Source organism: Rhipicephalus sanguineus, unplaced genomic scaffold (genome assembly GCF_013339695.2).
Source record: "Rhipicephalus sanguineus isolate Rsan-2018 unplaced genomic scaffold, BIME_Rsan_1.4 Seq2182, whole genome shotgun sequence".
NCBI lineage: Eukaryota > Metazoa > Arthropoda > Arachnida > Ixodida > Ixodidae > Rhipicephalus > Rhipicephalus sanguineus.
The window spans coordinates 614-28,034 of record NW_023614796.1 but is presented as its reverse complement, the minus strand read 5'-3'; the positions used below and the strand labels follow the sequence as shown (position 1 = coordinate 28,034).

General features: G+C 46.2%; 1 protein-coding gene across 1 annotated transcript; it reads left to right on the top strand.

Moving 5' to 3' along the window:
• LOC119376757 (rho guanine nucleotide exchange factor 7) lies at window positions 1–27,421 on the top strand (the record flags this gene model as incomplete). The annotated part of the gene is made up of 14 exons (XM_037646490.1): window positions 1–189; window positions 748–879; window positions 2,028–2,154; window positions 2,798–2,874; window positions 4,914–5,008; window positions 6,243–6,338; window positions 9,537–9,659; window positions 12,721–12,859; window positions 13,568–13,627; window positions 13,700–13,780; window positions 16,677–16,817; window positions 25,519–25,594; window positions 25,898–26,100; window positions 27,262–27,421. Coding segments are annotated over exons 2-14 (1,447 nt in total), but the record flags the coding sequence as incomplete, so codon positions are not given.

Here is a 27,421-nt window from a genome sequence, read left to right as displayed (position 1 = left end):
AGAGATGGCTATCATCGACTGTCGGTAATGGCCGTAATGGCTGCGCGCTGCAAGTTTCGTGATATGTGCAGCGTTTCTTCTGCGAATGACGAAATGTCAGATTCCTGACCAACGTCTGACGCTGCGACAACGTGCCAGAACGCATTGCCCACTCGACGGGTGAACCAAACAGCACGGGTCTCTTGAAATGTGAGGGCCACTCCTCGTTGTTTACTGGAGCGCATCGGACGTCTGATTCTGCTGAACGCGTCGGGAAATGATTGTGGCGGTCATCCCGGCGCTAGCGAAACGTTAAGAATACATTGCCGCTGTCGGCGTGCGGTTAGCTTCGCAGAACACAATATAATGGCGTCAGCACTGAGCTGTGAGTCTGTTTAGCTGTCGTATGTCCAACCACTGGTGACGCACACAAGCGCCGTCTTGTTTCTGGTTCCCTTCGAAGGGCGCGGAATCGGGCGTTTTAAAGCATTGTGTTCAGCGCAGCTTGCCCGCTTAATTGATCACCACTTTATATGTCACCACATTCCTCATTCGTTGCAAGCGAATTCTGTGGGAGCTTGTGCCGCGATATCGCCGAAATTTACGTCTGCAGAAAATTCGCAAGGCCCGACTTTGCTTCTGGTGATCTAGTGAACGCTATTTCGTTTCTTTCGTCATATTCCGGCAAAGCTATACTCGCAGGGCCGTGATTACAATCGTGTATATATCTCCGTTTGAATGTGCCCTGGCGAATGTTTCTGTGCGCAGCGTTCGTTGCGGGCCAAGAAGGGAGAGAATTCGTCGTGAGCGTCATGAACTGCGCCGGCTGACATGACTTCAGACGTCGCGCCGAGACTTGTCCGTGCAATCCACAATTTCAAGGGGAAAAACAATGACGAGGTGAGGAACTCGAACTTCGACTTTCTTGAACTGGCTCTGTTAAGGCACCTTATTCTTTCGGAGGAGGTGCGCACGTTGTCTGATACACACATTTGCAAGATGCTTTCACGGATTGCAAGCTAAGGGCTCTGGAGTGCTTTATGGTCACGCTCTATGTACTTACATCTAGTCTACGTACGAGCTCAAGAAGTCGGTGTTTCTTATCTGTGTGTGTGTGATTAAAACTGGAACGAGCAGAAGAGTATTACGCTACAAGCATAAGTGTTTCTTCTACAGTATATAGATGCCTATGACACAATTCCTTCAACCGTGTTTTCCGTTCACTGCCACGTACCATTGCCAGTAACTGTCATGGATTTCTGGCTGTAAAAAAATTAAAGCCTGCTTAGCTTTGTACCGTATGCACCAAACTCTCGTTATTTTATAACAGATAATTGTAGCTGTACTGGCATTGCTACATTAGCCTTCTGAATAGGGTGGTAATAATACGCTGCTGTTGCTGTATTCATCAAATACCGAATATGCAATGTTCTGGTGGCTCATAAATTTAGTCTACGGCTAAGTACATTTTGTCCCATATTATTTCTTACCTGACAGTCTCCAATGTTATGCAAAAGGAAAGAAAATTATTTTTTGTAAGATTTAGCTAAGACCTTTTTCCAATGGAAGAGTGAAAAAAAGAGCAACTTCTTTATCTTTGTTCTTGTCATTGTGAGCGCCACACTAACGAAAATATGAATGCAAACTAAATAGCTCAGTTTTAACACCTTTGAAATTGTGAAAAGGAGACACTGCACTCTCCCACATGGGTAGGGAATGCTTTGTTGTTCACAGTGTGCATTGTGCTAGAGATATAAGAGGGTTGTGCACTCACACTTTAATTAATTAAGGTCTGGATCCTTTTTTGTATGTTAACATGTTTGAATCACTACAAGCCTATAGGGGTAGCGCACAATAGGTATTTTAATCACACTAGCAGCGCGTAGCTGTTGCTTTACCATGGACATAGCGTTGGAGTTTGATGATTTTAATAAGACGCCAGATTACAAAAAAGCACTGGCGGTAAAGGAGCGAGCAATTGAACGTCCATCTCGCAACATGAAATGGACTGATTCAAAAGGAGTGTCCCAATTCTGTTTTGTTTCCAGCTGTGCTTCAAGAAAGGTGACATCCTGACAGTGACGCAAGCCTTGGATGGGGGCTGGTGGGAAGGCACCCTCCAAGGCAACACTGGCTGGTTTCCTAGCAACTATGTTAAAGAACACAAGCCCCAAGGTAGGTGTTTGAATGGCGTGAGACTGACTTCCTGCGGCTGCTGGCCAGGGATGGCGTCATTTATGGACTCGTGTTCCGTGCCTACTCACGTTGACAAAAGTTGCTTGAAGCGTACATGACACCAGGTATATAAGAGCAAGGGTTATATGAACTTGGATGATGCATTCCATATTAATCCATACAGGTGCCACAACGTGTTGACTAAATTTCAGTGTGATTGTTCGGTAGAAAACTTGTATTTGAATTTTTTAATCTGCCAGTTGAACCGTGCAGCGCTGTGGCAATCACAAGGGACAACGAAATGAACTCGTGCACCCCAAAACGACTCTTGGTAGAAGGCGTCAATCTCTAAGGCCATGTTTTTATGCACAGCAAAAACATGAAGCGATTGCAACAGCTAGACATATGTCATGGCCACTTCTGGTCAATGCAGCTGTTATGGCCAAGAATAAGGTATGCAGGAGAGTTGTCTGCTTGAGCCTGATATTCTGCACAGGGGAACGAGGAGAGGGAGAAAAAAGAATTAGTGACCATAGTTAATAATGATAAGCAGGAAGAGCAGATATGTGTAAACAAAAATGAGGCATTCACCTCTGAATTGAGAAAAGGTGCTTTAACATGAAATATGTTTTTCTCTCAAAAGTTGGCGATGCGTCTCGGGCTACTGGAGTCCAGGTCCGGGCTCTTGACCACTCACTCAGCTCGAGGCATCGAAACATGGTAAGAAGTCCTCGCTGGTTTTTTGTCTTTGTTGCTGTCTAGCAGTGTGTTAGAGAGTTTATCGCTATTCTCTGTGCTTGTAAGAAGCATCAGCTCTGAGCAGACCTTGCTATTTTTTAAATGCGAAGCATTTCTTAGCGAACCTCTGGCACTTTGAGCGTTTCTATCTACGTATCTATCTATCTATCTATCTATCTATCTATCTATCTATCTATCTAGCCGCCTACGTCTGGGTGCTCTCATGATCGCCTCCTTAACTTGGTGTAGACCAAAATTTGCATGGGAGGGTAAGAGGATTTGGCGAATATGATTGCCGGGTCATGACATGAATAACGTTAAAATCCTGTCGTGTACGTCGTCAAACCCTTTCCACTAGACACGTGTGGCACATACCCGTTTACCACGGGCCGCGGTGTACGGGTATGCGCCACAGGTGATTGACAGTTTATATCTTCCCAGGAACGGCGAGAACAGACATTGGTAACTTAAATGCTAGAGCGTTAAGGAAAAACCAACATCGGCAGCGTTGACTCAACGAATTGAAAGAACGAAAATTAGGATCCCAGCAGGAATCGAACCCAAGCATTCTGCGTGGCAATCAGGTATTCTACCACTGAGCCACGCCAGGTCTATAAACTGGTTTGGAAAAACAGCCTATGCAGGCGTAATATCGGTGCAACATCAGTTGTGGTGCTGGCTATCTAATTTTACAAGAAAGCAATAAACACTACATGATACTCCTACAATGTGTACTCCTACGATACAGGCGTTATATCAGATTAACGTCTGTAGTGCCAGTGTTGGCTCTGCTTTTATAGCAGTCTAACAAACATTACGTTTGTATTCCTATGATTCAGCAAGCTATATTGAAGCATTGCTCGACCCCGGAGGAATACATTATCAAAAGTTACATATGATATCCACATCACCGCACCGTAACGTGCACTTCGTCCACCAGAACGACGCAGTGTCCTCTTCATTTCTTACGAGGCTGGGCGATGGCCTCATGCTGACCGAGGATGATGCCAGATTGATTGACAGCCGCTTTGGAGACTAGGCTACGTAGGCCACATACGGCCATGTTGTCTACGAATACGACAAACACCATCCACTGACGTTGGTCTACGTAGCACTATCCAGGCCTACCAGCCTCGACGGCCTATACATCACCAACGCGAAGGATGGCTTCAGGTTCCGATATGTCGCCGGCTCTGTCGACAGACAGTTTGTCGACGAAATGACCGAGGCATCCCCGAATTCCAACAGCTCTACTATACCACATACTTCACCTCACGACCGGATCCTATAACAAGTCATGACCAGCTGCTGGTGCTCACTGATCACGGTGATGATGCCCTTGTTCAAGTACTGTCAAGAACTTGCACACATGCACACGGGTTCGTGAAACGTGTGTGCGTTCTCGGGACACATATAAGCACTGCATATCAGTTTACCGCTTCTGGTGTTGGTAATACCCACGTTGCCATTGGCAGCGTTACCCAACCGTAAACAACTGGTTATATGACACATATGCAGCTCTTCAACATATATATGTGTGCGTATAAAATTTATACAAATCTTTAGCGTCATTCTGTAAGGTGTCGCTCCGTAAAAAAGTTACGCCACAGTCACCTACCCGCCGCATGCTTCGCATAACATCGACTCCCACGGTACGTGGGATCTGCCGAATTTTTTGTATGGAGTACATTACCTAGCAGCTTCTGTGCCAGTGCCTTCGCTTTTGTGTACACGACCTGATTGCCTGAAACAAGTTTGACACCCGCTGTTTCAAGCGTTGGTCAACGTTAACTGTTTAGTGGAAGAGTATTGCACTGCAGTCGTATTTTCACTGACAGTCGAAAGCAATGTCTTTTTAAAATCCAGAGTCTTCGCATACACCACTGTGCGACCTCAGCTCTGTTGTGCCAGTGGAGCTTTCAGATTTTAACAGCCATTGGCTTTAGTGGTCGCTAAAGGTGTGCGTGTGTGACATAGTGGTTGGCAGTGGTAGAAATCTCTGTTTATTTGTTTGTGCACAGGTGTTCAAGGACATCCTGGACACAGAAGCAAGCCATGTGCACGAGCTTAGGACCTTGATGAGCAGCTACCTACAGCCCCTTGAGAAATCTGGCCTGTGAGTGCTCGGTAGCACAGTGCCCGTTGCATCGAGCCAAAATAATTCATATTAGTCGTTAAGTCGTACTTGTATGTCCACGCTCAATTTGTACTGTTTACCCACTGAAGTCATTTCAGCATTATGCAGACGTGGAGGGCAACCCAGTGAAGCGGTTATGCACAGTTGGCTTTGCATAATCAGAACGAATAGCTTGCGTACATGCATTGGTTAAACACTACACTGTAGCAGCAGCTGCTGTGGTGAAGCCTTACCAAAATGCAGAAGTGCAAACCAAATCTGTTACGAATTTTATTCAGCTGCATGAAATTTGCATGCAATAGAACTTAGTTGTGTGGCTCTGAAGTTGTTCAATTGGAAAAAGGAAAAGCATTGACATAAAAAAAAGGAAATTCTCCGATTTGGTAGCTAATCTGTTCTTGGTCCTGTACCTGTTCTTGATTCGATAGTATACTAATCCAGTAGTATAATCGCAGCTCTTTGATATTTTTTTTCTTGTTTTCTTCTGTGGGAGGATGCAGGAAATCATGATTATAGTTCACCAGAGGTGCATTCACACAGACTCTGGGAATAAGCATGTTTCATGTCATCTGATATGAGCATGATTTAAAAAAAAGGTAATGTCAGCTAAATGAATGCTTTTTTTTCTGCTTTTATTTTAAATGTACCGCTGACGAAAATGACACATGTTTTAGCAGAGTGGTGCAAACGATATCAAAGACGTAGCTGTATCAGGGGTGGTAAATTGCAAGAGGTGCCTTTAGATATTGCCAGCTGTCTTGGTATTTAATGTGTCTTAGCTGGAATCTTTTATTGGCGACAACAACAGGACTTTCACTGCAGTCATTTGTGTAATAAGCACAGTTTTCGTGCTGTAATTGTATGACCTTTCCACGACAAAAACTTGGAACTGTTCCATGTATTTAACTGAAAAGCTTGCAACAGTTATAAGTTTTTTAAATAGAAAATTCGTACCTGTAGGGAGGTTAAATTCAACCAGTTCCCATTAGCCAGGGATTGCTAGTGAAGTTTGCACGTGTGCGGGTCACTTTGGGAAAACGCCCGTTCCAAATGTGATGACTATTGTACCATTCGTGGAATAGTTTATCTGAAATACAACTTTGTAGCAATGTTGACGCAAGCCTTTGCCACTGATCAACTTGCTTTCTCACACGGTCTTTTGTGATGTTGCAACAGCTGGGGCCAATGCTGGTTTGCGTTCTCTTTTGGGCAGGTTAAGTGAACAGGACCTGCGGCAACTGATGGGCAACCTTCCCACTGTGCTGGAGGTGCACACAGAGTTGCTCGAGTCACTGGAAGGTGTTAGAGAGTGAGTGGCAATACTGCTAACTTATAGGGTTTGGCATGTCAAAGCTAATGTTGTGGTAAACGAGGGACGCTGCGTCAAATGGCTGTGAATTGATTTTGATGGCCTGATGTTCTCTAAAGGGAAAGTGAAACGATTTTGCTGATTGTTTAAAAACCCATTAAGCTGGTACTGGTGCTTCGTATCATTGGAAGGTCATTTGAACTGAGGTGTCAAACATATGCAAGTTTGGACAAGATAATCAGTTTATGTAACTGACAGTTATTGAATTGATGTAACATCATGAGAAACTCAGTGCAAATGGAGACAGTGACAGAAAAGAAAGAAGCAAGTCCACAGATGCCGGCTTGTTGCTTTTTTTTCGTTGCTGTTCTTTTGTTGTTCTTGCCTCTGTCTGAACTGTGTTTCTCAAGTTGAAGTAGAGAGAGTCTGCTAGAAAGTACTGTATGCGAAGCGTAAAAAGGAGCCAGCGAGCGATGCGATTCATTGCTTGCGATGGAGGACATTGCGGCTTCTTCGCGTTCGCATGTCCGCTAGCGCGATGTTCTTGCCCGCAAAGTTCGGATTTGTCTCGTACATCAGCACCGTGAGCGAAGTCAGGCCTAGCCACGACATCGAGTAGAAAGCTCGGTTGTGATGTGCGTGGCCGCGGTGCCTGATGTTTCAAAGTACATCATGCTCGATCGCGAGTACAAAGAATGGTCCCGCGGTGGTCTTCGCCATAAGCTCCGAAGTGCTGATAAGCAGAACCTCTAACAGCGGGTCCAACGAAGTCGCACGTCTGCGATGTTCGCGACGAGTGCGGCGCACTATCATAATCTGATGATTGAGCTTCCTCTTGCAGCTGCCAAACTAAAGCGTTCTAAATTATTGTCGACCCGTGAACACAAAACAAGTGCGAACGCGCCACTTAGCGCAATTTTCGACAGCCATGACCTCGCGACGCACAAGCAGCAGATGACGCTCCCGAAGTGAGCATCACGGCAGAAGCAGCAATCGGAGGCCTTGAATTGAACTTCAAACATGGGCTTTTTGCACGCTTGTTACTGAATGGAGGAGCTAGCTGAAATGGACAACTTGAACACGGAGAAATGCTCTTTACGACAAGCCCAAAATGGTGGCGCCCGGTTGCGCCGTTGCCGAGCTATAATTTCGAAGAACGCTTTTTTTTTTTTGCTATTTCCGCAATTTTCGCTAAGTCGGCAGACGCAAAAAAAATTTTATAACACTTCTACGTAGCTTTCAGTGAAGATATTTTGGAATCGGATAGAAAATGGGCTACAGAAACTGAAAATGTGATTTTCCAAAAGTCGCATTTGTTTTTGGTCCCCCCGTTAAAAATAAGACCACGTGTGCGACTCGTAATTCTCTCCGGTTATAAGAGACCCATTCAGCGTTTACATACAAGTCTGTTGTAACAGTAATTGGATTTTACATACTTCCTTTACAACGGACCAAAATCCTATTTACTATGAAGGTCTGTTGTAATGAGGTTATACTGTATTGAGTCTGGTTGACTACTTTGCGTTTTCACTATGAGCAATTGGCTAGTGAGATTTAATGGGAGAATCGAACACAGATGTTAATCTAAACTGGCCTTGTAAACCAAATTGAATTTGCAATTGTTTCCCTATGTACCAAAAGCTAAAAAGCACACATCACATTAGTGATTACATGTTTGCTCACTCCTCTTTAACAAAAATTGAGATGGCAAATTTGCAGGCAGTACAGTGAACAAATGTTGATAATGCAATGAGGAGTCAGTACTGTAAAAAAACAATTTATTAATCCACATGCTAGCTAAGAAACCAGCATCCCTGTGCAGCACAAGTGTTTTCTGAATGGCCACATTTTCGATAGAGGCGAAAATGCTTGAGGCCCGTGTACTTAGATTTAGGTGCACGTTAAAAAAACCCAGGTGGTCGAAATTTTGGGAGTCCTCCACTACAGCGTCCCTCATAATCATATTGTGGTTTTGGCACATTAAAACCTAATAATTATTATTATTATTAGCCTTTTGAAGCTTATAGTTCTTTGGAGTGATTCCAGTTCGGCTGGACTGACAAAAATGGTTATTTAAAGGAGTACTGACATGAATTTCAAATATTTTCGGATTGTTGCTCTCAATAAAAACACTGGTGTCGGGAACCCTAAAAAGAGTATTGTGGTGTCTGGGAATGCATCGAATATATATTTAAAACCGCTACCTTAAAAAAACACTTTCGGTTTCGATATCAAGGGGGTGTCTTCTCAGTGACGTGTCATTGCAGTGTGACGTCACGGGGAAACAGCTACTCGCGATGTACTAGCAGCAGATCTGTCATTTACTCATGGTGCACGTAAATGACGAGTGAATTATCATCCAGTGACTGCAAGAGTGATTTCTGCAATTTAGGCTGCATGCAGGATGCAGAGTTCGCAATCTCAGTAGAACTGTGTTGACTCGTCGGGTTAATGTCCATTGCGGTGGGGCTGGCTTGCAGATGCTCAGCGATGAGAACTTTAAAATCAGTGTAAAATATTTTATACGTGTTGTCTGACTCCGGTGTGTGGAGAGCGTTAACACAGCATACCAAGGAAAAAAAATGTCCCTCTTGCGATGTCTCAAAATCGTGTGAGTACTCCTTAAAAGCACTCATGTAACTCTTATTAACTTGCATGTAGGCCTTCATCAAGCTTGTTATCATGTATGTTGAACTACAAATGAACATCAGAAAATGTCAATGATCAAATTTTCAAATGAACTATGAATTGAACAAACAGTGTCTGATTCACATAAACATTTCAAGTATGAATTAAATTCAATAGGACAAATGTGGGTATAATGTAGTAAAATTAAACCTCGTTATAACGAACACCGATATAACAAATTATCGGTTATAACGAAGTAAATGAAGAATAGTCTTGTCATAGCTACGGTGTTACAAATAAACGTTTAAAACGAATTTTCGGATATAACGAAGTTATTTTCGTGGCAGATGCGACTTTGTTATAATGAGGTTTGAGTGTATTCTTCCAACATTAGTCTGCACTTAAAATGTGTATAATGAACATTCGCTATAATGAAGGAATTTCCTTGTCGAAAGTGACCTAAAGTTCAGATTGCATTCGTGTTGTACCCCCAGTTACCACAGCACCCAGCTTCGTCATGGAAGTGACTCAGCACTTACAATAATGTTTGCTCATGCATGTGGCGTGCAGGCAGCCAAGCCGAGAGCAGCGGGTGGGCGGTGCCTTCCTGCAAATCGCAGCACGGATGAAGGCCACGCAGCTGGTCTACTGTGCCAATCATCCACTGGCCATTCAGCTCATGGACAAGCTCAAGTGGGTAACTGCTCCGCCATATTGGATGCCATTGCCACTTCAGTGCACTGTGCTTGCTAGCTTGAACGTACATGTTGAATGATGTGCTGCATCAATATGAATACGCTGCACTATGCAGTGGATGTTGCTCTTAGCTGTGGTATAACACACATAGGAACAAAAGTTTAGCGACCAAGTCAGTGTACGACAAAACGGTTTTTGTTCAAGCAACTGAAGAGGGTTACTTCATTATAATCAGTAATTCGTTATATCTGTGTTCGTTATCCTGATGTTCAAGTGTATTGTGTGTTTGGCACGGCTCTTAGTCGCACATTTGAGGAAAAAATTGCATTTTAGTATGACTACTTTTAATTTTCTTCATTATTATTAAAGGGGCCCTGCAACACTTTTTGAGCAGGGTCAAAAAGCGCTGCCAATCGGTAGTCGAGGCTCCCGAGAACACGCGAGCCGAATATTATAGCGAAGCGAGCGGCCTGGAAGTTACAATAAATTCTCAAAGTCAGCTGAAAATCGCTCCCTCTTCTCTCGACAAATGATGTATTAGTCCGCAATATATGACGCGATTGTCGGCAGTTCCACCATTGGCTGATGTTATAATCACGATAACACCCTCATTATTACCTTCATTGTTAATTTTGAGTTCATTAAGTAGATAATATGTATGTTTATATTGTGTTATGCCGTTAAAACACCGAACAAACATTAATATTAGCACTTCCGGTCTCACCGACAGCTCGTCTGCTCGTAGTTGCCTGGTTGCGTTTTCTTCACCATGTGCAGTGCCGAAATCGTGAATATTTCTGTGCTTTTGACCATCGCCGGTTGCCGTTGAGAGTGGCAGCCGTTCGAGTGTTGCCTCGTCATCTGGAAACTGCCTCGTCGGCACGTTCTCACGACCGACCGATGCAGCGGTGCAGCATTTCTTCGATAACAATGCTGGCGCCGGCTAGTTTAGGATACCTGTATTCGCTGTATGGCGAGAGTCCCGTTCGCTGTCTGTTCAGTATGTCATCGAGCCGTACCTCGGCGTATCCTCCCCGTAGCCTCACGTTCCCGAGAAACCGCGACACAGCAACCAAGCAGACTCGCATTTTCACGGTAGCTGCAGACAGCCGGGGGATGGGTCCGCGTCGGCCCGATGCCCCACGATCCTTTCTTCTAGTCTTTAGTTCTTTGTTGTCAGCCCGCACTCGCTGTGCGCCCGCATTCGAAGAGCAAACAGCATCGAAGTACCGCCACTGGGAGAAGGGCGCTGCGCACGCAGGTTTGCGTCCATGGTTGGCAGAGCGATGAAAACACTACGGCAGTTCGAGATGCACACCCAACATTACCAAACCTACTCGCAGTTTTCAAGCACGCGCGATACACGGTGCGATGGGCTCCGCTCGACGACGACCACGCAAGCCGACCGGAAGTGGCGCCACAGACCACGTGGTTGCGCCGAGACGCCAGAGAGAAAAAAATGAAGAAAAAAAATGCCGCCGGCGCTGACGTAACTCTTCGGCGCCTCCTCGCACCTCCGCCCTCCCTCCCTTCACGACCCGCGCAGCTTTCCGCGTGCTCGCGGCGTTGAGTTGAGGGAGAAAGCTGCGGAACGTGATCTCTATAATTTGGTAACACCACTTAGACTTGACGGATTCGAAAAATTTTTGCGGCATATGACTCGTGAAGAGTCATACGTCAATAATGAGACTATTCCAATATAACTAAGAAAGGTGTTGCAGGGCCCATTTAAACTACTTTTTTTTTTTCATCTTTTTTTAATGTTCTATATAGTCTCTCTCTAAGTTGCACCATTCTCGACACAACCCACTAAACCTACTAAGGTACTGCTAGATGTACATTACGATGATAAAGGCAACGCTGCTAAGTTCAAAAGACAGAAAACGGGGACAACACACTTTTGTACTTCCCCACTTCTATTTTAGTCTTTTCGTTTCACAAAATCATTTGTTAGATGCGCTTCGTCTGTGTCGTCCCTGCTTTCTGTCTTTTGAACTTAGCAGCGCTGCCTTTATTCATCCGGTATGTTCCAACTAGCCCCTACACAAGCTCTTCTGTACATTAGGAATTTCAGGAGTAGTACTCGCCGTACTATGTATATTTTTCATAGCTTTTACGCTTTGAACTTGGTTTTTTCTGTCTATGGGTTAGATGTCTGAAAAGTTGTGACATGTGCGGGCATGTGATTAGTTCAGTGTCCTTTCTTAAATTTGGCAGCATAGTGCCTCATGCTTTAAAACTGTGCCTTGCGCTGGTTGAGCTTCCTTGTTGGAAATTTATCTGAGCACAAAGCGACGAAACTTCATAAGGCTAACAACTTTGTGTGACAGTATGCGAGGATGCTGCGAGTAATTCCAAGTTTTGTATTTTCACTGCAGCATTGAGAACGTGCAGTAATGTGTGGCTGCTTTCGCAAGGAGCCAGCGATACCAGTGTGTCAGATGGAATTTGTTAGCATAAGGTGACACTTTAAATGCTTACGAGGAATTCCCTGTGCAAGCAGACGAAAACTCACGTGCACAGTAACAGATACAAATATATTACGTTGCCAAATGCCATGCATGGTATCACTTCTCAGGATATCACACACAGAGAAAAAGCGATTTGCTAGGATTGCCCAGAGGCTTTCCTGGAATGCCGTGTGATGATATTTCTGTTTTGGCAGATTGGTAACCCAGTTAGTGTGGGATTAGACAAACTTAAAAAGGAACTAAGTAAATTCTGAGGTTTCATTAGCTGATACTACAGCATGATTATGAGGTACACCATGGTGGGGTACTGCAGATTGATTTTAACCACTTAGGGTTGCTTAACGTGCTCCAAGGTCTAAGTACACGGCCACTTTTGCAATTTTCCCCAATAAAATTTGGCCACCATGTCCACGAATCGAACCCGTGCCCTGATGTTTGTCAGTGCAATGCCATAGCTGCTAAACTATCACAGCAGGTGATTTGACACGCTGGTAAAGTCCTTTGCTCATGCAATTATATATCCATGCCAGCTGTCTACAGTGTCCAGCAACCTTACGGAGGGCATCTTTCTGATACTACCCATACAGAGATACTTTGGGACCGTGGCTGGAGCAGCTTTCACCGCCTGGTGCGACCCTTCTGACCCTGACAACGGGGCTGAGCCGGCCATTTCGCCGCCTTGACAAGTACCCAGCGTTGCTCACTGAGCTCCAGCGGCATACCGAGGTAGACGCCACATGCCAAAGAGTGACATTAACAAGCCGGATGGCATTTCTTCGCTGTTCCTGGCAGTGCTTCACCTTTTTCTTCACTCAAGAGTGGGCCCCAAAGCCCAGATGAGCTGTTTTTATGTGTGTGCAACTGTGAAAGGGGAGGGGGGGAGCTGTTCCTTTATGGGGATTCATGTATTGCTGATTATCAAGCAAGAGGAGCTGGGCCTTCTCTTAAATTTTTAACTTCCTGCAACACACTGCATTGCAAAACAGCATGACATGCTGTAGTGGGTGCATAAAAGAGACTCTGCTTACGGTGTAATGTGAGAAACTAAAAAGAAGATTCACACACACACGTACACCTGCCTGTCTCAAGTCTTTTTGCCAGAGTTAAAATATTCTTTTCTGGTCACTTGGCTGTGCTTGCTACATGCTGTGTCAGGTTGTGTTATAAGTGGAATAATGTATGTATCTTCTTCTGTAATTTATCCGAAACTTGTGAGCCTCACTGTGATATACCGTTGTTAATTGCTTGAACTTTCTATAGTGAGAGTTTACTAATAAATGTGTACTGGTGTTTTGGGCACAGCTCTGAACACTCAGCGGTGTAAGTACCGAGTCAAAGATGTCCGAGCACATCCTTTGTCAGTTTAAATACTGCTCTTGAAAACACTGTTGACCTGTCATCTTTTCCGCCTTTGTTTTCTTATTACTTCGTTAGGAGAGCCACATAGACCGTGGGGACACTCAAAGAAGTGTCTTCGTCTACAAGGAGATGGCGGTACGTATGCAGCTTCCTGTTTGCACGACGCAACTGTTCTCTGTGCCGAGATCTGAATGCCTGTCTGTGCAGGCCAGCTGTTCCGCCATGCGGCGACAGAAGGAGCTCGAGCTGGAGGTACTCGCAGGCACTGTGGATGGTTGTGAAGGAGAGGTGAGCTCTCTCTCTCTCTCACACTTCTCTCGAGATGTTCTTTGCAAGCACTGTTGTGTGACCACAGAGTGTCCTGTAACAGCCATCATTCTACAAAACATTGGACATTGGAAGAGGTGTTTTAGCGGGTTACTACAGTCAAACATTGATTTAATGATGTACTTTCGGTTCCCTGACATCTATTCATCGAACCTACCTAATGTGTTGAGAACCTTGGAGCAATAAACTAGCGGACGTTTTGCTTAGCAAAGTTTTATGGAAAAATGAGAAACAGGTAAGTCGTGCGAACCTCTTGCATTCAAAGTGTCACAAAATTTCTTCACGTTTTGCTACAGTAGATGCATTACCATTAGGCTTGTGCGAATATTCGAGCACTTCGAATATTCGAACGAACAATACAGTATTCGAATTCGCTTCAATTCGAATTTAAATTATTGAAAATTTCGAAGTATTCGAAATGAACGAATAGTGTATATTAGTCCGCTTTAACCCCCCTTCAAAGGTGGTTTGACTGCGGTGGAGGGGTGCTATACCGTGAATACACCTTTCCAGGAAAAATTCGCATTGTCCGTTTGTAGCTTTCTGTAAAGGTGGTTTCACTGCAGTAGAAGCGTGCTGTACCGTGAATACATCTTTTCAGGAAAAGTCCGTACTGCCGCGAAGCCCCACTTCAAGGTTAAATGAACATACATATTACCCTCACATGGATTCATCATTTTTTAAGTTTAAAAACTTGTTATACCGGCTTATATGCTCCAAGTATAGTAAATTTTAAAATGTAACATATTTTATAGGTTATTATTTGCATTCTACCGAAAGCCATATCCTGCTTCTATTGAAAGTTGCTTTTACTTCCTTTGAACCAAAAAGAATGACATTTGCACATGCCTTGTTATAATTTAAAAAAAACGTGCAGGTTAGTTGGGTCATGACAAATATGCTCATTTTTCTTTATAATATGTGATATATACTATTCAAATTCAATTCAAAATTATTCGACCAAAATCACTATTCTCTTCGAATTCGTTTCAAACCTAAAATTTACTATTCTATACCTGCCAACTCTCCCGAATTGTCCGGGAGACTCCCGAATTTGGACCTAATCTCCCGATTGTACGAATGTCATCTCGAATCTCCCGAAAAGTGGCCACACAGCAGAGGCGGGTTTTTTTTTTTCTCTCTTTTTTTAAAATCATGCACGTACATCAGCCTTTCCTGCTATGGCAGTGCTGCGGAAGGGCACTCGCCACCACACTTCTATTTCATTGTAATCATATCGTAGAGTACCGCTGAGTACATTCTAGGCACTACGCATCTGGGCGAAGGCTGGCCACGAGAAGCGCTCGCCACCGTACCGAAAGAAGGCTAGGGAAAATGTACAGTCTCAACAGAAAAAGATTGCCAAATGTGAATGGCGGCCGGAGCCGCAGCGCTGCACGAGCGCTCGGATAACGAGGCGGCGAGACTGTCGAGCACATTCCATTTTCCAAAGGAGGGCAGACCGGCCGTAAGTAAGCGACCCCCATTGTGCTTTGCACTTTCGATATCGGCGTGCTTGGGAGAAACAGCGCCGCGTGTCGCAATCTTGCCGCTCTGGCCATCGTTCAGTTCACTTGCGGCAATCATTTCCGTTGAGCCTAGCCAGAACTTTTGTGTCTCCATCTTGGCCCCTGCATTTTGTACGCTACGCCGTCTGCCGTGGGGGTTGCGTGTTTCCAGAGTTAAGTTAGAAGGTCGATGACGGCGTCAAAATCAAAGAAGTGCTTGCAAGTGTTTCTAGACTCATACACAGCTGAGTTTTCGTGCTTTGTGACTTCGCGGAAAGGTGACGTGACAAGTACGGATTCTGTACCACGTGCGCCTGTGAACTGCCAGATGTCTTCACAAGTAAAGAAGTTTGATTCAAGCAGCTCAAAACAAACATCCTTACCCTTTTCTGATGTCAATCTCCAGTCTCAGTAATTTCCGCTATGCAAAAAAAAAAGCATCTCCCCCCCCCCCTTCGCTGCGGTCTCCCGAATTTTCATGCTGTGAGGTTGGCAGGTATGCTACTCGCACAAGCCTAATTACCATGCCTTTCTGTGGCAAGCATTTCTTTTTATGAAAAGTTGTTATGTACGTAATGAGCATGACAATCTGTTTATAAAAGAGTTATTTTCCTACTTCTTACTGAGCCCACGCAGACATTGGTTTTCACTCTCGAATAAATTAAATTATTTACATGAGTCACGAGATTGGGGAGTCACAAATGAACAAGCTCAGCATGTAGATTGCTTGGTGACGATCATATGTATAAAGCAAAAATGTTAGAAATTTGAAACAGAAGGCTACATACCCTTTATTTTGAGGGATCTGCACTTCAACAGAGAGTGAAAGGTCAAGCACCCGCACGCCTATTCCACTAGTACTCCTTGAAACTTCTACAGCCGGCTTGGAGTTGCATGTGTGCACGTGTGTCCGGAGCAGCCATGGAACGTCACTGTAGCATGTATGCAAAGCATGCGGTCTCAATGCTGCAAGTGCAAGGAGAAGCAAAATAGAAATAAAAGAAAAAAAAAAAGGAGGTGGGGCTTGTCACATCAACATGATGTGCTTCTCCACCTCCAGCACTTGAAAGAATGCAAGGCAGCTATGCCGCTTGGAGCGCCGAGCTGAAGCAAAGGTGTCTTACATCCTTTAGTGTGTAACAAAGAATTGGACTGGGGACTGGTGAGAGGTCTTCTAAGTGCTTTTTATTTAGCGAAATTTTTCACCTGATGGAATATTTCTGGGACTACATTGACTTCGTTAAATTGAAGTTCAAGTGTACTGACGACAACATATACAATACAAAACAGAATAGCCTAACTTGTAAGTGATCTAATTTAGCACCTTTCCCAAAACCCTGATGCCACAGGAGCTGCAGTGCTTAGGTGAGCTACTGCACGTGGGGCCTGTAGTGCTGTTGACAGGAGAGGAGCGGCGGGACCTTTACCTGGCGCTGTTCTCCAGCTGCCTCGTGCAGCTTTCCCTCTCCAACGGGCGCTTCTCTTACCAGGTGAGCCTGTCCAACAGCACTATTATCTTTCAGATGTGTGCTAGCTATTTACTGCACCATTTGCTTAAATAAGCCTTGTACAGTGGGGCCTCGTTGACTCAAATTCAGAGTCAGAAACTTAGAATAAAACAGAGTTTGAACTAAAGAGAGCCCCTTTGAATATAGTGCCCTATCACTTGAGCAGTTAATTGGTGTATTCATGTGGGAGGTAGTGGCCAAGTACTACACCAGGGTGGCCAATCCTGCTCTGGTGAGGGAGTGCATTGCTGGATGTGGTCGCCAGTGAGGCTGCACCCCAGGCCTTTTTTTACAATTCCATCATCACGCGGATTTTTTTATTTTTTTTTGGAAGAATGCCAACAATCTTGGAAGAATGCCAACATCATCTTGATCCATAAGAAAGGGGACGTCAAGGACCTGAAAAATTACAGGCCCATAAGCTTACTGTCCGTTGTCTACAAGCTATTTACAAAAGTAATTGCTAACAGAATTAATACGACATTAGAGTTCAATCATCCAAGGGACCAGGCAGGATTTTGTACAGGCTTCTCAACAATAGACCATATTCATACTATCAATCAGGTGATAGAGAAATGCGCGGAATACAACCAACCCCTATACATAGTGTTCATAGATTACGAGAAGGCATTTGATTCGGTGGAGACATCAGCAGTCATGCAGGCACTGCGGAATCAGGGTATAGCACTCTGAAACGCGGTTCCGAAAACACAGCGCGGTTTATTAATGTATCTCCGCCATTGTTCCAACTACCTCTTCTTTTTCCTCAGCCGACTACCCACTACTAGTTTATGTCCCAAGTGCGTCGTGCCAGAAGAAGAAGAAAAGTATGCCACAGATAGGCCCCCCCTGCAGACAAGTGGCCGTGGGCACTTGAAGAAAAAAAATGATCAGACGGAACTTGTCAGAATGGGTGCCGGCTTGATCCTTTCAATGCTGACTGTGTCTTCATGCCCATTACGCAGGATTGTAAAATGATGTTCAGAACGCTTGATGACTGGGAAAGGACCGTCATAGCGAGGCTGAAGAGCACGGCGAGACGCATCGACACGAACAAAAACGTGTGAAGATGTCTGTAGGTTTGCCGGCAGAAAAACGTCGTTCTTAGTGTGAGCTGAAGTTGGTGATGGGCGCAAGTTTTGCATGAAGACCCGCAGACGCTGGACGAAAGAAGATGGATCCGAAACACTCTGCGTAGTAACGGGGCTGACGAGGTCACCAGGCAAACGGAGTGTGCAGCCATAAACCATCTCGGCTACAGAGCAGGCAAGCTCTGGCCGAAGTGTTGAACGCAGGCCGAGAAGCACGATGGGGAGGTGTGATACCCAATCTTCGGCGTGAGGCTGCGAGGCGAGTGCTGCTTTTAGATGACGGTGGAGTCTCTCCACTAAGCCATTTGATGCTGGATGATACGCAGTTGTGCGAATAAGCGCACAACCCAGTAGAGATGTGACAGAGGTGAAAAGCGCTGACTCAAACTGTCTGCCTCGATCGGTAGTCACCGTTGATGGTACACCGAAACGGCTAATCCAGGTAGCAAGAAAGGTACGAGCAACTGTTTCTGCCGTGATGTCAGTCATTGGAGCTGCTTCAGGCCACCTAGTGTACCTGTCAATACACGTAAGCAAATACGTATTTCCCCGACATGGAGGTAAAGGCCCGACAATGTCCAAATGAATGGTGTCGAAACGTGCATCAGGGAGAGGGAATTTTCCCCATGGAGGCTTGGTGTGCCGTTGTACCTTGATACGCTGACACGCTGTGCAAGTGCGAACCCAGTCACGAATGTTAGCGCGTATGCGCGGCCAGACATAGCGTTCAGTGACCAGGTGTTGCGTAGCTCTTACGCCTGGATGGCAGATGGAGTGGAGGGTGTCAAAAACAGCACGACGCAGCTGTGAAGGAACATAGATACGAGTGCAGTTGTGTGAAACATCGCACCAGAGCGTAACGTCGTCGTCGGGAAAGTTGACTTGTTCCAGTCGGAGGGAAGTAGAGTATCGGAGTCGTGGAAGCTCATCGTCTAATGCCTGTGCCTCCGCGAGCGAAGACAATGAAAGGTCGGTGGTGCCTGTCGTGGCATTGATGGTAATACGACTGAGAGCGTCCGCTGCACTGTTAAAGCTGCCTTTTACATAACGTATGTCTGTGGTGAATTCGGCAATGAAAGCAAGGTGCCGAAGTTCTCTAGGAGTGTGCGTGGCACTGCAGGAACGTAAAGCCGAAACAAGTGGCTTGTGGTCGGTGAGAATGGCAAATTGTCGCCCTTCAAGGAAGTACCTGAAATGCTTCACCGCAAGGTAGGCCGCGAGGAGCTCCCGTCCGAAAGTACTGTATCGGCGCTCAGTGTCGCGTAACTTGCGGGAGAAGAAGGAAATTGGAGCCCATGCACCATTGATCCATTGATGAAGAGCGGCTCCAACTGCTTCTGAAGAAGCGTCCACCATGAGGCTAGTGGGAGCAGTTGGTGAAGGGTGATGCAGGAGGGTGGCCTGGGCGAGTTTGGTCTTAACGGCGGAAAAAGCTTGATCCGCGACCGTGTCCCAGGGAAGTGCGGCTGACTCGGCTTGCGAAGTCGAGAGTAGTGCTTCCAGAGGCTGCAGCAGTGTAGAGCATGTAGGGATGAAGCGGCGATAAAAATTGACGAGTCCGAGAAAACGTCGCAGACTACGTATGGACGTGGGAGGCGGGTACTCGAGGATAGCTTGAACCTTGTCAGGTAGAGGAGTGATGCCATCTTTAGTGATCTGATGTCCGAGGAATGCTATCTCCGAGACTCCAAACTGACACTTTTCTACATTGATGACAAGGTCGTAATCACGCAGTCGAGTGAAAAGCTCACGTAGATGTGCCTTGTGCGTTTCAGCGTCCTTGCTGGCAACGAGAAGATCGTCGATATAGGCGAAACAAAACGGCAAGCCTCTTGTGACTTCGTCTATAAAACGCTGAAATGTCTGAGCTGCGTTTCTCAAACCGAAGGGCATTCGTAAATACTCATAGAGTCCAAATGGGGTAATTATTGCAGTTTTGGGAATGTCAGAAGGCTCAACGGGGATCTGGTGATAAGCTTTCACGAGATCAATCTTCGAGTATACTGTTGTGCCGGTTAAAAAGGCAGTACAGTCCTGAATATTGGGTAACGGGTATCGATCTGGAACGGTGACTGCATTGAGAGCCCGATAATCACCACAGGGCCGCCAGTCATTGTTCTTCTTGGGAACCATGTGTAGCGCCGACGACCACGAGCTTGATGACGGACGAATGATCTGCAGCTGTAACATATGCTCAAACTCGTTGCGAGCAATGCGAAGTTTATCAGGGCCAAGTCGGCGAGGGCGGCAGTGAACCGGTGGGCCTGTGGTTACGATGCAGTGGGTCACAGTGTGCTTGGGGGTCTTATCCATTGGAGACTGCGTTGTAATCTCCGGAAACTCGTTGAGCAGAGCTGTATATGGTGACGTAGGCGGTTTCACGAAAGTGGGGTTTAGGGCCGTAGCGCGTGACAGAAAACCATTGACCGATAAGCCGGTATAGCTATCCACCAGGCGACAGCGGTTCATATCCACGAGCAGATGAAAATGCCTTAAGAAATCGGCGCCTAAGATTGCGTAGCGTACGTCTGCTATCCAAAATAACCACTGCAGTTTCCTCTTGAGACCGAGATCAAGGGTCAGAGACTTCTGTCCGTAAGTTGCGATGACCGAAGAATTGATCGCTTGTAAAGGAGTTGACTTCTCGCGGAGACGCCGGTCAGTTTTGGACGCTGGAATTATGCTGACTTCTGCTCCAGTGTCCACCAGCAAGCGAAGACCTGTGGTTCTGTCGGTGATGTGGAAGAGGCGGCTTGATGCTTGGCCTTGATCGCCCGCCGCTGTTATTGACGATCGGCCGGAGCGTTTCCCATGCGCCATGAGCAGGGTGGCACACATCTGCGAGCCGCGGCACGAAAACGCCGGTGATAGTAGCATGTGTTCCGCGGTGAAAAGCGGTGCTCGGGCTGGTGGTGGGGCCGTTGCGGAGCAGGCGACGTGAGAGATGGTCGGTGTGGACGAGGCTGGTCATTTAAGTTGCGAATGCTCAGCAATTGCAGACGCAAGTTGGCGACTTCAGCAACGAGATCTTTTACCGTTTCTCGAAGGGAATCTGCTTCGGAAATCGGAGAGGTGTGGGCAGCGTTTATGACTGCCGGAGCCACGTCCATCATGTCATCGGCCATTTCTGCCAGCTCCGACAGCGTCTTATCCTGAGCTGGGACAAGAGCCATTCGCACGGTAGGTGGAAGACGCTGTAGAAACAACTCACGTAGTATGGATGTTTCCAAGCCGTCCGGCTGGTCCCCAAGTAGATGCTGCAGGTGACGTAGAAACTGTGTAGGACGGCGGTCCCCGAGCTCTTCGTTGCACAGAAGTTGCTGAATGCGCCGATGCTTAGGCGGAACGAGTCGGTGAAGAAGAGCCTGTTTGACTGTCGTATATGGAGTGTCACCAGGCGGGCCCACGAGGATGTCGCGTATTTCGGCCATTGCCTGTGGCGGCAACGCTTCAACGAGCATCTCATGCTTGCGAACTTCTGACGTGATGCGATGAATGCGGAACTTGTTCTCGACTTGAATGAACCATAAGGAGGGATCGGCAAGCCACAGCTGTGGTAGCGTTATAGTAGTAGTACCTCCAACAACACCGGAAGAGGGTACATGGCCAGGTGCAGTGGCAGCGGTACCAGGGCTGAGGCCGTCTAGATGCTCACGCTGCTCCATGGAAGGTCGCGTTCATAGTCTGGGTCACCAATAAATATAGCACTCTGAAACGCGGTTCCGAAAACACAGCGCGGTTTATTAATGTATCTCCGCCATTGTTCCAACTACCTCTTCTTTTTCCTCAGCCGACTACCCACTACTAGTTTATGTCCCAAGTGCGTCGTGCCAGAAGAAGAAGAAAAGTATGCCACAAGGGCATCGACGAAGCCTATATAAACATAATGGAAGAAATCTACAGCGGATCCACAGCCACTATAGTCCTCCATAAAAAAAGCGAGAGAATCCCAATAAAGAAGGGCCTACGGCAGGGAGACACGATCTCTCCAATGTTATTCACCGCGTGTTTACAGAAGGTTTTCAGGGCCCTAGATTGGGAAGAATTAGGGATAAGAGTTAATGGAGAGTATCTCAGTAACCTGCGGTTCGCTGATGACATTGCATTGATGAGTAACGCGGGAGACGAATTACAGCTCATGATTACTGAACTGGATACGGAAAGTAGAAGAGTAGGCCTGAAAATTAATATGCATAAAACTAAAGTAATGTGGAACAATCTTGGCAGAGAACAGCGCTTTGCGATAGGTGGCGAGACACTGGAAGTTGTAAAGGAGTACGTCTAGTTAGGACAGGTGGTAACCGCGGAGCCAAACCATGAAAGTGAAATAACTAGAAGAATAAGGATGGGATGGGGCTCATTCGGCAAGCATTATCAAATCATGAATGGTAATTTACCACTATCCCTCAAGAGGAAGGTATATAACAGCTGCATCTTACCGGTACTTACCTACGGAGCAGAAACCTGGAGACTTACAAAGAGGGTTCAACTTAAATTGAGGACGACGCAGCGAGCGATGGAAAGGAAAATGATAGGTGTAACCTTAAGAGACAGGAAGAGAGCAGAGTGGGTCAGAGAACAAACGGGGGTTAAGGACATCATAGTTGAAATCAAGAAGAAGAAATGGATATGGGCCGGGCACGTAGCACGTCGGCAGGATAACCGGTGGTCATTAAGGGTAACTGACTGGATTCCAAGAGATGGCAAACGCGTGAGGGGGAGACAGAAAATTAGGTGGGTAGATGAGATTAAGAAGTTTGTAGGTATAACGTGGCAGCAGAAAGCACAGGACCGGGTTGATTGGCGGAACATGGGAGAGGCCTTTGCCCTGCAGTGGGCGTAGACAGGTTGATGATGATGATGATGATGATGACTTGAGCAGTATGTCACGCATACATTCCTGGGCAGGCATTGTCTGCACCATCTTTGCGCTTACGAGCAGGTTGGAGGGCTAATTAAGGAATGGCAAAGGTGGAGGGGAGAGAAGGTGGAGGAGGTGTTGTATTTTCTTCATTGGCATAGCCAGGGGACGGGGGGTGTGAGGGTGAGGGCGAGGGGTTCAACCTTTCCATCGCCCACCATAAAAAAATTTTATGGCTCAACACCTGATCATCTACTCTAGACAGTACCTGGCTATGCATTAGTGCATAGTTGCATAGGGTACAAAGAGGTAGGGGAAGGCACGTACTTGTTCAGTGGAGCAGTTGGGCGGTAAGGGGCAGTTGCAGGACAGCATGAGTCAGGCCAGCCTTGTTAGCTTTGTGTGGCAATGGTCGTAGCAGCTGAGCACATAAGTGGCTGGCACTCCTTTTCTTGCGGGTAATCTTTTGGTGGGCATAGAGATTGCTTGAGTTAAGATAGCTGCTAGCTCCTCTCATGTGCTGTCCTTCCACGTGCCTTGTGTAAGTGGTCACATTACTATCTTAAAGTTTTGAAGTCTTGCTGGACCGAGAAGCAATGCAACACAACTTTTCCATAAGGCCGTTTGCAGGCACGAGAAATTTTGTCCGAAATAATTGTTAGACAATTCTTAACCCTTTGAGGGTCGAATTTTTTCGCGAAATCCAGTCCAAAAATGTGTAATTTTTTTTATTGCTGAAATAAATTCTTCAGACGATTCTATTTAAGAAAAAAATTGTCTAAATTTTTTTTTCGTGACCGTAAAGTGACAAAAAAATCAGTTTTGTTGCTACATACATATGGGTTATTCGTAGTAAAATCAAGCAGAATCCTAAAAAAAAGAAGCTTCACAGTTTTTTATGATAAAAATTATGCATTGTATTAAACATAGCTCACAAACATACAAAAATAAGCGTACCAGACTACGTTTCCGGTTAAAAACGCTCGTGCTCAAACACTAAAAACTTTTCAGCGTGTGATAGTCTTTGAAGCATGGCTCCCCGCGCACGCGTTCAGATGTCGCTCCTTGATCGTCATCGGAGTCTGAACTCGTCAAAACTCCTCGTCTGACGAACTGAAATCCAATGATCAGATTGTGATCGGCAATTGGGGAATAGTCCGCATCGGAAGAATTGCTGCTCGACTCTCCGGCAGCAGCGCAACCGACGCGCGCTTCCATAGCGTGAGCGAACTGCGTTAGTGAGCGCACGGAAGAAAACTCTATGGTTCTGCGCCCGTCCGGAAAGCAAAACGAGTGAAAAAGCTACAGTAATACTTCGTCTTATCGCCAACAAGACGTAGTTAGTTTTTCCGAGAACCCAAAACAGGAAACGCAATCACGGCGGCGTCGTTTGTGTAATTTAGCGCCGCGCGGGAAACAGATGTAATCGCGCGCCGGGGTGCAATAAATGAGAGGGTAACAAGCGGTCACCCTTTGAGAGATTAGAAACCAAACAGCCATCCGCTCTGCGGGCGCAAGAAGCGAAAACCACCCGAAGAACGAAACCGAAACGAGCCGGACCGCGTGCGCGCGTTCTGATGCGAGACTACAAGCCGCCGCGCCTCTTTGGAAAGAAAACAAAAAAAGACGGAGAGACATTGGCGCATTAAAAAAATTACACGAATTCCCAAAGCGTGGCAGCACATTCCAAGCAAGAGAAAAGGGAGAAGGCGCGCGTTTGAAACCAAACCGCGCCGCGGGCGCTCTCGGTTGCGCAAGCGATAGCCGGCACGCGGCGCGCCATTTTGCGAAGCATAAAAAAAGCAACAACGGAGAGACATCGGCGCATGAAAAAAATTCCACGTATTCCCGAAGCGTGGCAGCACATGCCAAGCAAGAGAAATCATCGAAAAAGGCGCGCACTTTAAACCAGCTGCACCGCGAACGCGCTCGGATGGGCAAGCGATAGGCGGCGCGCCGTTCTGGGAAGCGAAAAAAAAAATACAACGGAGAGACATCGGCGCATGAAAAAAATTCCACATATTCCCGAAGTGTTGAAGCACAGGCCAAACAAGAGAAATGATCGAAAAAGGCGCGCGTTTTAAAAATAAGCGCTATGCCGTACATGTACGACGAAAACCCTTTGGTACCAGGAAGCTTCTGCCGTACATGTACGGCGAAAACCCTGAAGGGGTTAAGATTTCAAAATTGTTTTTTTCCTATTCAGTTGCACAAAGCTTGGCTGAGCCCCAGCTTTGCAGCTTGAGTTATTCATCACTTTTATTTAAGAGATTTCAAATTATGCAGGTTCTACTGTACAACCCATTGTAAAATGGGTGTTGCACGCCTACGTGCCACACATGAATTATGATGTCACATAATGTTACATGCATTGTCTAATTTTAGTGAGTATAGTTTATATTCTTAAGTGGGCTCGTGTGTGTGCCTCTGGGTGATCATAACTCAGGCAGCAAATTCCTATGCCTTGTGGGACTTAAGCATCAAGGAGCTTCGAGGATTTTCATTGCACGTAGCTTCAATTTCTTAGGTTAGAGAAATTGCATTGAATTGCTGTGAACTGGCACAATTCTTTGCTTTATGGCAGACATATTTTGCTTCTGTTTTATTTTTGTTAAAGTATGGCTTTTAGTGAGGCACCTTTGGAGCTTATATACAAACTAGCACATTGTTCCTGAGCCAGGTATCTGTATGTGTAACTTTGTAAACAGCTCCCGACTTGTGTCCATTGCAGGGCCGCCTCCCTGTACCGGGTTTAACAGTTCTGAGCTCCCAGGATCCAGCTGACGGCTGTGCCTTCGACATTCAAGGTAATGTCGGCTTTTACATTTTCTTTTCTTTTGTTAGCAAATGAAAAACTAACCATTTATGTGTGATTGTAAATTTGGTGCAAACACGAAATGGCACTGCACTTGTTCCAACATACCGTTTATCTTTTTTTGTTTCCTTCTTAATCCTGATGACTGGTATTCAGCAGGGTGTGACCCTCAATATTGAAACTTTAAGAAAGCTGAAACAACTGTGCATGCTTAGGTTGCCTCGATTGCTTCCAGTGTAGAGACCATGGCAGGTGCCATTATTGCTGTTTTTACTTCGGCAACTGCTGCTTGCAGGCCCTTCAGTGCCCCGTATGACAGTTCTCTGCCGGAGTGCTGAGGAGGCGTCCCAGTGGAAGGCCAAACTGAGCTTCTCACCCCCTCCGCCACCCGCACCCAGCCCTCTTCGACGAGTGGTGGCACAAATTAGTGCCCCTACACCAGCACCCACTGTCACAGTGGTTCGGCCAATGGAAACTCCTGTTCCACAGCGACCCTTGGTGAGTTTGTCAGTGGTGCAGTGCTTAAAGGAATGCCCAAAATATGAAAGCTGGTGGCACTAGGTATATTTAATCCAGCTTGACCTACGGGACCCAGTTAACACAACTTTAATGCCTGCAGTGTGCTTTTGTAACTACAGGGTCACACTCACTGTAAAGCACTAGCACATACCCTTTCTTGCTGCTCCATGATGCTCCAAAAACCAAGTTCGCACAATTCTTTGTAATGTGAAAAGAGTGCTGACGTACAGCAACACGAGACCTTGTTTAAGCGATGAAGACAATTGGTATAAGTAGTTGGTGCATCTTCCAGTTAAAGCTGGGAGATCACTGCACGGGTACACAAGTCAAGAAGAAACGGACAGGACAAAGCGTTAACATCAGTTGGTTTTTATTGATCACCTCAATGCTTTCCAGAGTTGCCTGCAATGCACAACTCTGGAAAAATTTCTCAGAATAACATTCAGGAGTGAATGTAGTGGTACTGGCCTCTGCGAGCTCAGCTTTAGCTGTGCTTGCAGAGGCCAGTACACCTGGGCATATGCGAGCCGTACGGCTGCATCATACATGGCCTCTACTAATCTAGAGCATGCGCACTCCTTCACCAAGGGGCACCAAGCATTGTGCCACAAGAAGCAGTTTTGCCAAAGTTAACATTAACAAAGGACAGAAGTAGTTTCCTCTGGCATTGCCCAACGCTACTAATGCCTGGTCCCTGGTGGCACAGTACACAAAGGCTCCCGTGCAAGGACGAAAGCACACCAGCACCACTAGTGCGTCTCTGCGGGAGTATGGCTTTCCAAGACACGGCCCTAACAAAACATTGGCCATGCTACATGCCCTTGCAGGTAACACAGGCGTGGTCGTGGAAGCGTAGAGAAATCTCCATCTGCTTGAGTCTCCAATGAGTGAGGCCTGGTATAGCATGACTGTACGCGAGCACTAGGGGCTGATTTTAAACTTAGCATATGGAAGGAGTAGCACAGGTATGAGCTTTGGATAGGTAGAAGGCATTATAGACGAGCTGAAGCTCAAGCAATACCAAAAGACCAGTGGAGAGACGAAAACGTGTGTGCACCTTGTGCTGTCCCAGAAGTGTTCTCTGCACTTGCTTTTCTCAGTTGTGCCACTGTTGCAGAAATTGTTGTTGCAATGTTGCAGCCTGTTATGATCGGGCCATCCACCGAGAGGACACCCTTACGAGAGAGCTCATCAACAACGCAGAGCGGTGGCTGGTGCCTTCGACCACATCCACCACTGCGTCCCCGACCGACGGTTGGCCGTGCCCAAAACCGGCATCACAGCAACAAACGGAAACCTG